Source organism: Halichoerus grypus, chromosome 6 (genome assembly GCF_964656455.1).
Source record: "Halichoerus grypus chromosome 6, mHalGry1.hap1.1, whole genome shotgun sequence".
NCBI classification, from domain to species: Eukaryota; Metazoa; Chordata; class Mammalia; order Carnivora; family Phocidae; genus Halichoerus; species Halichoerus grypus.
In genome coordinates this window covers 79,518,764-79,532,983 of record NC_135717.1, presented here as the reverse complement: position 1 = coordinate 79,532,983, position 14,220 = coordinate 79,518,764, and the positions used below count along the sequence as shown (strand labels likewise).

At 49.3% G+C, this 14,220-nt stretch overlaps 1 protein-coding gene across 10 annotated transcripts in view; it reads right to left on the bottom strand.

Annotated features, from left to right (window-relative positions):
- TSPAN9 (tetraspanin 9) overlaps nt 1-14,220 on the bottom strand; it is a 196,691-nt gene that overhangs the window by 150,198 nt on the left and 32,273 nt on the right. For 6 of the 10 annotated variants that reach the window (XM_078075509.1, XM_078075510.1, XM_078075507.1 and 3 more), the window contains one exon: nt 11,866-12,060. The exons of the other annotated variants lie outside the window; for them this stretch is intronic. In XM_078075509.1, the coding sequence (XP_077931635.1) occupies nt 11,866-11,875 (10 nt within the window). In that variant the 5' untranslated portion in view covers nt 11,876-12,060. The remainder of the gene's footprint in view (nt 1-11,865; nt 12,061-14,220) is intronic. 10 annotated transcript variants of the gene reach the window in all.

Here is a 14,220-nt window from a genome sequence, read left to right as displayed (position 1 = left end):
TGATCCCTTACTAAGCATTTTATAAGCATGATCTCATTTAATTCCTCTAACATCCCTCTGGGGTTTCAGCATTATGCCCACTTTACAGAGGAGGGAAGTGAGGCTCCAGCAAGTTAGGAGCGGTGCTCACAATCACCGGGCCAGTGAGCCAGGATCTGCATCTCTCTGATCCTAAACCTGTTTTCTTAAGCACTACAGGACACCAGTTTCCTCGGACACTTGAAGGAAGTCTCACCAGCAGGGGAGTGAGCACTGCCGCAAAGGCCAGGATTTATGCAAACGTGTGTGGGAGCCTCGAATGCCAGGTAACATGCTAAGTGCTGATCAATATCCACAAAACACAAACAAAAAGGCTGTTGTTGAGTTCGGATCACAAGTGTTCTCTGGGCTCACTGGGGGGTCAGCTTCAAACTTCTCATCGGCCACAGAACAGTTAAGACAGCAAAGCTTCCCTTGTTCCCATTCCTCTGTGGTGAAAGCAGGCAGGACTGGTAGTACTTAATAGGCCATGGCTACGATGTAACATTTGAAATCGGGCTTTCCAAGGCCATTTAAGGCAGGAGCAGAAAATTCTTCTGACAAAGGCCATCTGAACTACAAAGAGAAAATCAATTGGGATCACATGAGTGGAAAGAAACTTAAATTAGGGTTTTCTTTTAGAGAGAAGTATAAAATGTCTCTCTTGTCACAGTATTCAGGAAACACAACCAAGAAAAAACAATGTATATTTCTAAAACATCATTCTTCAGTTATGAATTGATGGCCAACTAAGGGAGAAAACTGGAGTGGGGAGACAGTGATAGAGAAGAAAGAGTGAACTAAAGGCAGAGGAACCACCTCCCCAAACACATTTAATGTCATGCTCTGGAAAGTGCTGGAGACCTCGCTTTGCAGGGCACGGTGGTATATGTCCACATAACAAATGCCCTAAGTCCTGGAAGATGCCTGAGACATTTTTGTTCTTGTTGCTGTTATAGTACAGTAAAGAAATTTTAGGGCACCTGGGTGGCTCAGTCAGTTAAGTGTCTGACTCTTGGTTTCGGCTCAGGTCATGATCTCAGGGTGGAGAGATCAAGCCCCACATTGGGCCCCGCACTCAGTGGGGAGTCTGCTCGAGATTCTCTCTCTCCCTCTGCCCCTCCCCCTCATGCACTCTCTCTCTCTCTCTCTCTCTCTCTCTCTAAAATGAATAAATAAATCTTTTTTAAAAAGAAATTTCAGAAGCTATAAAAGAACATAAAAAAGAAAATAGAAGTCACTACATTAGTATTTGGGGTATACTTCCTCTAGTCTTTTTTCTTCATGTTTTTAAAAACTTAGAATTTATAGCATATACAGTTTTAAATCCTACAGTATTTGCTTGACACTTTCTCATAAGATTATCTTGAGTCATATATAATTTTTGAGGACATGACTTTTTTTTTTAAGATTTTATTTATTTATTTGACAGAGAGAGACACAGCGAGAGAGGGAACACAAGCGGGGGGAGTGGGAGAGGGAGAAGCAGGCTTCCCGCTGAGCAGGGAGCCCGATGCGGGGCTCAATCCCAGGACCCTGGGATCATGACCTGAGCTGAAGGCAGACGCTTAACGACTAAGCCACCCAGGCTCCCCAAAGACATGACTTTTTTTAAAGGCTGTACAGCAGGGCATCAGATGAACATGTCAAAATTTACATAACTAATCTATTGTTGGATGCTTGGAATGTTTCCAATTCTAACTATTATAAATAATGCTACAATGAAGATACCTTATGCACATGTGTGTACCATATATATACATATACACACACGTGTATATGATTATTTCCTTAATACAAATTCCAAAAAACAGAATTACTGAGTCAGAATATTTGACATAAATTTCCAATAACTGTAGTAAAACTAATCCTGAGCAATGTTGCATTTTTGCAACTCTAGACACAAATGGCACCGTATCTCGGTATTTTCTACATGGACCAGTTTCAATCACACTAACAGCTGAGTCAGTCCTGTGAGCCAGGAATTTTCCACTTCTGTTTTGAAGTGTCTCTATCCAGGTGCTCACATACCAGATGAAAATGTGGTTCCAAATCCCTGTGGCAGCCCCAGTGTTAGCACCAGTCACAACACCTGCTTCCTTCACTTTCCTGTAAACTCCAAGAAACACAGGGCCTCAGCCCCACTTACTCTTGCATGTTCTCTGTACAGCTTCGTTCAAACCACTCATCTTCCATCTAGGGTCCTCAAACTGATTTCTGTACTCTTCCACACACCCCATGTTCCTCCCTAGGAAGTCACATAGCAGGACTTTCAAGTGAGAAGGATCTGAGATCTTGGTGCCTCGGATGCCTCATCTGTAAAATGGAGGTAATGATACATCCCTTGGAGAGCTACAGAAGGACTAAGTTAGATAAATTATGGAAAGTGCTTGTGTGACAGGAACTCAAAAACATTCAATAAACAATCACTTTTGTTAGAAAAAAATCATAATACATGAAAACAAACCCACCAAAAAATTGCTTAATCCTCTACCCACTGGAGGAGATTAAAGAATCATACAGCTGTCTTTCTCATCTGAAGCTCATCCAGGTCCTGAATGCCTAGGTAGAGATTCAGAACCTTCAGGAATTGGTGCCAAACCCAATGAACCTCAAACCAAGGGTGAGGGAGGTCTGGCAAAGCTTGACTTGGATGGCGGGCAGGCAGCTGGTCAGCATGGAGCCACCGAAGCTCTGGTCAGCTGCGCACAAAGGAGTGAGGACAAGCTATAGGGAAATCAAAAGGCTACAGCATGAAATCAACCCAATCAGAACAGGACTTTGGGGCACCAAGAGCAAGCAGGGCAATGGTTTGGGTAGCCTGGAAGCAGGTTGACCAGTATAAGCCACCACTCCCTAGCTGACCCTGGACAGATCTGCTATTGTTCACTGACGATGCTGGGAGTTGAGTCACCGTGGCATTGTCCAAATGCTCTATCAGGAGGAAACAGCTGGACAGACCAACGCCAAGGGCAGGAAACCCCAGCCTCCACCAGGGCTCCCCTCAGAGCCCCCGCCCCGTTCAGGAGGCCCAGCATCCTGCCTGCCTATCCCTTAGAGACCCCTGACCAACCCCAAGGCATCCACGGTCTGAACAGACCTCTCTATTTCCTGCCTCCATTTGCCAGGGGCAAAACACACATTCTTTGTGTGGCATTTTGGCAACACTCCCAGGGGCAGGGAGGTGGAGTCTCCTGGGTTCAACCTGCCAGTAAACAGAAACCAAGGTGCAAGCAAACAGGAAATAGATGAAACACAGTTATACCAAATCAACTGGAAGAAGACATACTGTATGGCAAGGAGAGGGTTCTTCTCTGGACTCAACACGAGCGAGCGGATGCCACCTCACTGCAATAGTGCACTCGGGCGGGGCTAGAGACTTAAACCTCTCTGGAAAGAGGAATTCTTGTCAACTTCCTTATCTAGAGACTTGACCAAGGTCTCCTGTGCTCCAGCAGAGGACCCAAACATCCCTGCTGGGATTTAGAAATAACTCAGAAAAGCAGCTGATGGTTCATGGTTTAAGGTCAGAGAGCGCCGAGTCTGACTCCTGCCTCGAACAGAATTGCTGTGTCACCTACATGGTGTGAGTATATCACATCCTTCACCGGAGGCAGTAGAAAATGCAAATTAATGACACCGGCTGGGTTTACAGGCATGCACCCACGCTGGGTCGACACTGAGGGGCCAGGAAAGCACAGGCCCCATCTGCAGGTGGTGGCTGAGACTCAGATGCAGCCAATTGTTGCCCCCGAGCAGTGTGGACTCGATGTAACCAGACTTGTCACCTCTAAAAAGCCCAAAGTCTCTATTTTTGTGAAATCTCTTCCGTGTTTAAATTCAAATAAATAAACAATAACACCAAATAAAATCCATCTGTGGCCTGGATCTGACTTGGGGCCATGGGATCGCAACCTTGGCTCTCAACCTTAGGTTCCTCATATGCAAGATGAGGGCAAATAAAAGTGCCTGGTGTCGGGAGGATTGGATGGGGTTCGGCCCGTCATGCTTCACGCTGTGGGATACACAGGAAGCGCTTGACAAGCAGCAACCATTAACTCAGCGGAGCTGGAAGGGCCCCAAGGAACACCCACCCCAACCTGCTCATTCTACTAAGCGGAAACGTCAGAGAAGGCCTGTGGCCGACCCTAGGTCTGCAAATGAGCCCGTGGCAGGAGGGGGGCCAGACCCAGGTCCTGGGACTGTCACCTAAATTGTACAGGCCCAAGCAGCCCCTCCCAGTTACACTCAGTTCATCCCCGCCTCATGAGCGCTGCTCTCGCCAACAGCTGTGGGCAGCTCCCCCAAGGTGAGTGTGCTGTGCCCATCTTTGCTACCTCACAGAACTCAGCCTCAAGCCAGGCAAGTGACAAGGCTTACTTGCTGTGAACTGACCAATGACAAAGGTCAGCAGTGATGCTCCCCCACCCCCACCTCTCCATCCCTGCGTACCTCGGGCTAGGCCCCGCGCCAGGTTCGGTCCTCTGACCTATCCCAGCCTGGTCTGGGGGGTAAGGGAAGACTGGACATGAAAGGATGGGGTGACCTCAATCAGCAGAGAGGATGAAGAGGGGACAGGGAGGGCTGAACAAAAGGAGGCAGGCTGGCAGGCGGGGAAGTGCACTTGGGGCCAGGTGGGCTGGTGCAGCTGGAGGAGAGAGGGTGATTGGATGGCAGAGGGGATGCGAGAGTGCGCTGGAAAGGAAGGAGTGGCCGCTGGTGGTACAAGGATCCCCAGGCTGAGGGGACACTGGACCAGCTGGCCTGCTAGGTTTCTGCCACGCAAGGGCACAAATCAGGCAGCAGGAAGCAGGTCCTTCCAGGTTTAACCAGCCGGCTTCCAAAGTCATGGAGCTGTGTTCCCTGAGGTGAAGGAGCCTGCCAAGGTTGTATCCCGTCCCCAGGCCCCAGGGGTATCCTGTTTGAACCTGCTCTTACCGGAACACTTTTCACCTCAGATGTCTCAGGGAGTTATGGCCCTGGAATTTCTCTGGCCCCTTCCATAGCATACATTAAAGCTTTCCAATTAACACTAGCTGAAAACCACACCTTAACCTCCAAGAGGCAACCGGGAAAGGAGGAGAGAAGGAGCTTGGGCTCCATTTTTTCCCCATGGAGGCATCTCAGGTTGTAGAACTTGGAGGAAAACAAACCCCTCATGTTAGAACGAGGCCCAGAACGGGGAGCAATGTACCCAAGGTCACATGGCCTGTCGATGCCGACAGACCGACTCTGGGGGCCGAGGCTGCCAGGCCTGTGATGACAGGACACGGCCGCTTCCCCCATTCCCCTGCCTCAGTGTTCTGTGCTCTCACCTAAGAACACCTCCAGAGCACAGCAAACACTACCACAACATCTCACCTCCCCATCTCCCTCTCCACACTTCTCACAAAAGCCCGAGGTCACACACACCTTCTTGCACATATCTCTCTCACCTGCTGATGGCTCAAATCTTGGGAGGGAGCAGAGAGGTGGGTGGGATGTGTCACCAACCATGAGTGGGGAGGTCCTCAAGTTAAACACCCCATGGGGTTGGGGTGGGCAAGGGGGAAGGGGAAAGGAGGAGAAGGGGTGAGGGAAGGGGAGAAAGGCTGGCACTACCAGCAGAAAGAACACACACACATCACGTGGCTGAGAGAGGGTTTCACCACAATACTCCAGAAAAGTCAGAAGAAAGATCTGGGGACTCCAACAGGCCTCGTGGGGCTCAGAATCAGGTTTTTCCTCCTGGAAGGAACACAGACTTTGGAATCCCCCAGATAGGAGTTTAAATCCTTCTCCGGCATATTCCACCGCATGACCTCAGGGGGCAGCTAATGAGCCCCTGTGAGCCTTGTTTTCCTCATCTTATAAAGTAGTACCTGAGGCATAAATGGAAAGCAATGACTGATGGTTATTCATGTCACTGAGGCTTTCTTCCTGGTATTAAACTGCACTTCGCCCCTTCAGGAGCATCCTGAGGGCAAAAAGCATAGGTACTTGTCCAGCTAGGGGTCAGAGAATGAGGTGGGAGAACATTCATTTGTGACTGATTTTCGAAACATCTGACCTACATTTTCTGTGGTGATGTAAGCCAAGGGACCAGGATGTGCTCACAGTATCCCAAGGAGGGTGCTCAGCATCATGTCCACCCCCCTCCAGACGATGGCCCAGGGTTCCTGAGGGCAGGGTGACAGTCCCCTGAGCCCTGGGCCCTGTGCCCTCCAGCTCTCCCATACCATCCACCAAAGTTCTGTCTTTGGAACCTGTCATGCTCAACAGATGGTGCCTGGTGCCTCTTCCCATCTCTGGAGGGTACTGGGAGGAAGAAGAGGGAGGGGTAAATGCTTTTCCACAGGTTACAGATAAGGAGACTGAGACAGGGACATGAAATTGCTGCTACTGGGCGATCAGCCCAAGGCCAGTTCTCACGTGGAGGCTGGAGTGGTGAAAACACTGGTCAGGAGCAGAAGGGAAGGAGCACGAAGGAATCTGAGGGGGAATGCCATGGGGCTGAGCTCACATCAAAGTTTTCCCTTATCTGTCAATAAATACACACTAGGTATCTTTGTTCCATTAAGAGAAAAGATGGATCAGGTAATTCAATAGGAAGGATAGAAATCCTCCTCACCATCCTGCTCACCACCGCTAACAGCTGCATGGCGCTTCCCATGTGCCAGGCAGGTTCTAGATGCTTCACACATTAACTCGCTTCATATCCTGTCACAATAACCTTGTGAAACAGGTCCTTTAGTATCTCCATTTCACAGGTGAGAAAGGGTCTTAAAGAACTTGCCCAGGGCCACAGCAGGGAGCGGCGGGGCTGGGATCTGAACCAGGAGATGGGCTTTAGCCATTCCCTATGCTGCCTCTCACCTCTAGGTCGTGGCTCACCTCCTAAGCCCTGAGGGGACAGCTTGGAGGCAAGCTCTCAGGCCCCGAGGTTCCAGTACCTGTAGCAACTGGCTCCCAAGGAGCTCCCTCAACTGGACTCCGCACAGATGTCCTGGTCCTTGGCCTCTGCCTTCTGCCTCCAGGCACAGAGGAGGTAGGGAGGCAGGGGCCAGAATTTACCGTGATATTCTGTCCCCACTGACTCAGAATCCCAGAACAGATGGACAGGGGAATTTCTGAATGAGTAACTAACCACAGAAGAATAAAGTTATGTAAATCAGCCTGGAACGCAGGAAAAAAAAAAAAAAAGTTAGGCATGGGCTTTCGAAAACTCAGGCTAAGGAAGTGGGAAAGGCCCAAAATGTGTGTTCCGTCACTGTTCCTGCCTCGGGGCAGAGCTGGGCCTGTTCTGGGTTTCTAAACTACTCCTGATTACAAAAGCTATGAGGTTTTTACCCCACGGGCAGCAGCAGAGGAATTGCTAAACACATTTGGATTTCTCCCACCAAAAGAAGAGCGAGGCCCTAGGACACGAAAATCAGACAGACAAATGATGGAGCTCTGAGTCCTCTCCCTTCCTCGTGTTGTTTTTGCTAAAGTGCTTTTATTAATGGGCTGCTTGTCACCATCTCCCTCCAGCAGCTTATAAAACTGAGCCCAAGAAATGTATCAACAGCTCTGCCCCACCAGGCCAGGCGGTGACAGTGGGGAACCCTCAAACTCTCAATCACAAACCCTTTCAGCAGTCACCCCTGTGACTCCCAGGAGGGGCCAGATGAGGAGCGGGTCTGCGCTGCCTTCTCAGACCGAGCATGGAGAGAGCAGTGGGAGCGGGGAGAATGCACAGGCTTTCGCTGGAATTTTATTTTTTCCATAATCTTGAATGAAGTTATCTTTCCTTCTTGAGCACTTTCCTCCATAAAACCGTCCTGCTGGTAAAGGTGAAGACTTGTCACCCTCAGAGGCTTACAACTCATTCGGGCACTTGGTCTGTGTTTATCTCCAATGGGGAAGGCTCGGGCTGAGTCCGGGAAACAACAAACAACAAGCTGGAGCGCATCCAAAGGCGGCGGGGTCTTGCAATGAAGCTATCTGGGAGACAGCTGGTGGAACTGGAGAAGAGATGGAGGGGGTAGCTGTTGTCAAATACTCCCGGGTTGTCATGTGGACGAGGAAGCAGGCTCGCTCTCTCGGGCTTGGCCAGCAGAGACGAGGCCAAGGGACGGCTCCAGAGAGGCAGATCTGAAAACCAGGGCTGCCCAGCCATCAGAGGGACTGCTCGTCACCGGAAACGTCCAAGCAGAAGCTAGCGACTGGGCTGGAATCCAATGCAAGCCATGCGTGAGCAGGAGAAGCCCTGAGGACCCTTCCTCCTCTGAGCATCTATCGTTCCCTTACGACGGTTACAGGGAGTGAGGAGCAGGGTGGTCGCGGGAAGGGCAGGCTCTGTCGACTGGTTTTGTCCTGTTCTCATGTGTGCTCAGCACTTCACACCTGACCTCATTTCGTCTTCATAACCCTGGAGAGGAATGTGCTATGCCTGCCACACAGGAGGTGCCCAGAAAAGATCTGCTGAATGAGAGGAGAATGCATGCATGTCCTCTTACCAAGGACAAGACTGAGATCTGCAGAGACCAAGCGCCTTGCCCAGGTCAAGCCTCTGGGCAGCAGCAGAGGCGGGCTGTGCCCCGCATTCTGAGCCCCAGGGCCCGTGTCCTGCCTCACCTCCAGCACAACTCGCTCAGGCAGCTGCCTCCGTCTTCGGAGACCTGTTAGAGACAGCAGACCGTGGCCAAATGCAGCTAGCACATCGCTAACGGGCTTCGGGCTTTGCTGTCCAAATATGCTCCAAGAGGCGTGCGCCGCTCTTACCAAAGAAAGTAACGAAACATATCCAGGTGTCCAATTCAGCCCACTACCTCACAACCACAGCTGCGGCCACTGAAGAATGAAGTGGCCAATCAAAAAGACAAGCAGTAGGCGAGTCAGTCAAAAAATTAAAATAAAATAAAGAGTTGTCTTCAAGGCTGTGGAGAAACTGGAACCCTCACACACTGCTCATGGGGTGCAAGATGGCGCGGCTCCTTTGGAGAAGAGTCTGGCAGCTCCGTAAAAGGCTCAACACACAGTTACCGTATGACCCAGCGGTTCCACTTTGAGGTATTTGCCCCAGAGAAACAAAAACACATGTTCACACAAAAAAAATGTGCATGAACGTTCAGAACAGCATTGGTCATAATAATCTAAAAGGTGGAAACAACTCAAATGTCTGTCAACTGAGGAATGAATGAATACGGACAACCAAAATGTGATATGTCCATGCAATGGACTATTATTCAGACTTACGCATGCTACAACAAGGATGAACCTCGAAAAGGCCATGCCAAGGGCAAAACCAGTCATAAAAGGCCCCCTATGATAGGATACCATTTATATGAAATGTCCAGACTAGGCAAATCTACAGAGGCAAAAAAGTACGTTAGTGGGCCTGTTTGGGGGGATGGGAATGACTGTCAGTGAGCATGGGGTTTCTTGGACAGGGGCTGAAATGTTCTCAGATTCATAGTGATGATAGTCACACAGCCGAGAATATGCTAAAAACCACTGAATCGTTCACTTTAAACGGGTGAATTTTATGGTACGTAAATTATATCTTAATAAAGTAGTTTTTAAAAGAAAAATCAGTAGGCTATCTCCTTCGATTTTAACAGACCACAGGGAATCTGACAAGGAATACAGATTATGGAGTAAATCAAGGGAAGGCAGCAGCTCATAAACTCATTGCCTCTTACGCTGTCCAAGATGCCATCTACTTGTTCAACAAATACTTACTGAGAACCTACTCTAAGTCATGCACTGCTCTACATCAGAGGTCAATAAACGACAGGCTGCAGGCCAAATCCAGCCCACTGCCTACACAGCCTGCAAACTAAGATGGTTTCTCCATTTTTATAAGGTTGGAAAAAATCAAAAGCAGAATAATAATTCACGACATGTGAAAATTATATGAAATTCCAATTTTGGTGTCCATAAATAAATTTTATTGGAACCCAGCCACACTCATTCGTGTACACATTGTCTATGGCCACTTCTGTGCTGCAAGGGCAGAGCTGAGTAGTTACAACAGAGACCGGACAGTCTGCAAAGCCTAAAATATTTATTATCAGGTCCTTTATGGATAATATTTGCCAACTCCTGGGCCACATGCTAGAGATGCAGGGGAGGAAAAGGGATGAGCAACAGAAGCCCGGGCCTCTGTCTCATGGAGTTTATGGCCCAGGAAGAAAGACATTCAGGGTCTGAGGACCACACAGGTGAGTATACAGTTATAAATGGAGAGGAAGATGGGGCGCCTGGGTGGCTCAGTCGTTAAGCGTCTGCCTTCGGCTCAGGTCATGGTCCCAGGGTCCTGGGATCGAGCCCTGCATCGGGCTCCCCGCTCAGTGGGAAGCCTGCTTCTTCCTCTCCCTCTGCCCCTGCTTGTGTTCCCTCTCTGGCTGTCTTTCTCTCTGTCAAATAAATAAAATCTTTAAAAAATAAAAATAAAAATAAATGGAGAGGAAGGGGTGCCTAGGGGGCTCAGTCGTTAAGCGTCTGCCTTCGGCTCAGATCATGATCCCAGGGTCCTGGGATGGAGCTCCACGTCAGGCTCCCTGCTCACGGGGAGCCGGCTTCTCCCTCCCTCCCTCCCTCTCCATCCCCCCCCCCCCCCCGCTCGCTCTCCCTCTCTCTCTCAAATAAATAAAATACGTAAAAAACTAAAAAATTAAAAATAAAATAAAATAGAAGAATGCGTGGAAGGAAAGAACCTACAGATCTATGAGAACCCAGAACAAGGAGACTGACCTGGGCCAGAGATCACAGAAGGCTTCCCCACAAGCAGACTTGACAGAGCCCTGAAGGAACAGATGGGAGCCACATGTGCAAAGGCCCTGGGGCAGGGGGAGCATGTGGCCTGGTGAAGGGCTCAAAGGCCACCAAGGCTGCAGTACAGTGCTCCCAAGTCTGCGCTCCCCAAGAGACTGTGGGAAGGACGCTGAGAACCACCCAAGAGTGGTGACTACGTACAGTCCCTGTGCCCGATGATCTAAGTAGACACAGGTGGGAGTACCAATCAACAAAAAAATATTTCTTGATCATCTAAGAAAGCGCCCCTCACTTTCTTTATCCAGTATCATACGGGACACAAAATAGGAAAACGGGGCAATCTGGGACTTAAAAGAGGAAACAGGGAGTTGAGGAAACAAGCTCAATCCTCCGCTTGGCTACCCAGAGTTGCACTCCCGTCCCCGATGCCTGCAATGTGCTTCCCCAGATCCCACAGAGGACTGCTCCCTTGACTCCTCGACTTCTCTAGAGCTCTCCCTACCACCTGACACAAAATACCTCGCACCTGCCGCCCTCCCGCAGGCCCCAGCCGCACTTCGTTTGCACCACCGCCCCGACTCTGCCTGTTACACAAGTATTTGCTCACTGACCCGCCCTGCCACGAGAAGACAAGCTTTATGAGGGCAGGAACTCTGTTGCTTCCCCACTGCATTCTCAGTACCAAGACCCGACATGGAGTCAGCTCCCAAATCAGTATTTGTGGAGTAAGTGCGAACACAAGCACAAAAAAACACTAAAGGGTCCATGTCCTTGGTTTGTGACCTTTGACAAGTTATTTCTTTATGGCTCCGTCCCCTCATTTGAAAAATAAAAGCAATAAAAGTACCTACTTTGTGAGGAAATAAGGTATTGCGCATAAAGGTTGATCATTACTGTTGTGATCACTGTCTTGTGTTATGGGTCTATTTTGTGTCACGTGTTAACGGAGGCCTTTTAAATACGTATCCCATTTAATGCTCATGTAAACCCCATGAGATAGCTTTCGCTACAAATTCCCTTTGGGAAGAGGGGGACACTAAAGCTCAGGGACACCAGGTAAGCTGTCCAAGGTCGCACGGTGAGTAAGCAAGAGAATTAACATTCAACCTGGCACCATCCGGCTCCGAGGTCTATGCTCTTTCCTTTCTGCCCAACCGCAAACTGAACAGCAAAGGCTGCTGCAGACAGGGAGTCGGGCCTGTCCTGGAGCAGCTGAGGACTGTTCATGAAGGACGTGAGCCCAGATTCTGTTCTGAAGAACTGAAAGGATTCAGATGAGCACACAGGCAGACGAAAGGCATTCTATGTCAAAAAAAAGGAAAAGAAAAAAAAGGTAAGGGCAGTTCTTTTCCACAAGAGACCTATGCTATCGTGATTCGAGCAGGAAAGGACATAGTGGAGTCACAGGACTGGCACTTGGGGACCTTCGATGTGTCCCGTCTGGCCCCTTGCTTTACAGAGCAAGATGCCAAGGTCCAAGGCGGGAGAGTGACCTTGAAAGGTTGCAAAAGCCATAGACCGTACCTCTGCTCCGATGCGCCTAGGCTCACATTCTAAACGAGATGCATTCCTATCCTTCCTCGTTTAATTCCCCTTCAACAAAGGGGTAACACATGTTCACCACAGCCAGAGAAAAGAAACCAGGCTGACGGAGAAGTCCACCGTGTCCCCACAAGCCATAAACTCTGCTAAACAGTTTTATATTTAACAGGTGTAGAGTTACATTAAGTGGCTTGCATTTCAGAACAGTTTGAACCGGGGTGAATTGTAGTTCTGTTTCCGTTTTTGTTTCCAAGTCGCTTTGCAATTCATTCATTTGTTCCCTCGCTCACTCGGCCAGTGACTGCGGAGCCTCTCGTGTGTAACTCGCCCGGGTCCAGGTGCTGTGGCTTCCGCAAGAAGCATACGGAACAAAAGGATCCATCACCCCTTTCCCACAAAGGCTGAAGAAACACACCCGCCGGCGTGTGGAAAAACAACACGTAAGGGCAACTACGCACACCAACTAGTCTAGGCTACGGCTCTCAGGGAAAACACGTGCGTTGCCCCCACACCTCCCTGAAACAAGAGTGAAGAGGCTTTCGAAGGCATAAACCCAAACCCACGATTTCAAAGATAGCAGAAGGGGAGAGGATAGCCACATGATTTTAGAGACTGGAGGGCACAAGGACAAGTGCTCATGAACCTCAGAAACCTGCGAGCGCTGAATCCTAAAGCACTAGGAGTGGCAGCACCAGGGAGGCCTGACTACAAGTTGGCCTGAGAAAGAGTCCCCAGCCCCTGACCTCCTCCCCAATTTCTCTCAGGCAGGTCGGCATCCCTCCCCACCCCAGGGGTTTATTCCTTGGAGGGGGCAAAGCAGAAGGTCTGCGGACTGGGGAAACTGAGCCCAGGGAAATGCTGGGCACCACGTTGGAAACGGCTAAGTTGAAGTACAGAAGACGGAAATCCCTCTTCCCCATCAGGTTCCTGGCACAGGGGGTCAGCCTTACACTTTCCAGGTAGACTAGTAGAAGCTTCTCCTCTAGGGAATCTGAACAGCTCAAGAGAAAACACCTCAGATACTAATTTACCAGTTCCTAAGTGAAACAGGCCCACCAGGTCACCCTACATGAGGCCCAGAGTCCACAAGACCCCCCCACCACATACAAACACACAGAACGTAATGCCCCACGCAGATGTAAGCAGACTACCAAGGGTCACCAGACTTCTGGAGAAAGCCGTCACAGTAAAGACAGAGGAAAGGCACACACACACACTTTCCAGGGAACAGTAAGGGAGAATCCTTCCCTCCAAAATATAACTATCATTAATAGCATCGGAGAAATAAGAGGTGAGATTGCATCCATGAAACCAAAACAGGATGCTATTTAAAATATATATATATATTTAGAAAACAGAAGAACTCTTAAAAATTAAAAATATGCTAATTAACATAAAAACCCCAATACAAGCCCAGATGATAAAGCTGAAGAAATCTCCCAGAAAGGGGTAAAAGTAGGAAAGAGAAAGAGAATAAATTTCAGGACCAATCCAGGAGACTCAGTGTCCAAATTCCAGCAGCTCCAGAGGAAAGAAGAAAGAAAACAGCAGGAGGAAATCATCAATGAAGTAATTCCAGAAAGTTTCCCAGAACTGGATAATGTGTTTCAAGACTGAAGAAAGCAGGAACAAGTGCCCCAGATGATCATGTATCTGCACTCAGGCATGTCACTTGTGAGGTTCCGCACCACCAGGCAAAGAAGACTTTCACACAGGACGCTACAGAGAAAAAAATCCTTTGTTACCCACAAAGGATCAAAATGGGAATGGCACTGGGGCACCTGGGTGGCTCAGCTGGTTGAGCGTCTGACTCTTGGTGTCAGCTCAGGTCATGATCTCAGGGTCGTGGGGTCCAGCTCTGCCCTCAGTAGGGAGTCTGCTTGAGATTCTCTCTCCCTCTCCTTCTGCCCCTCCCCTCAC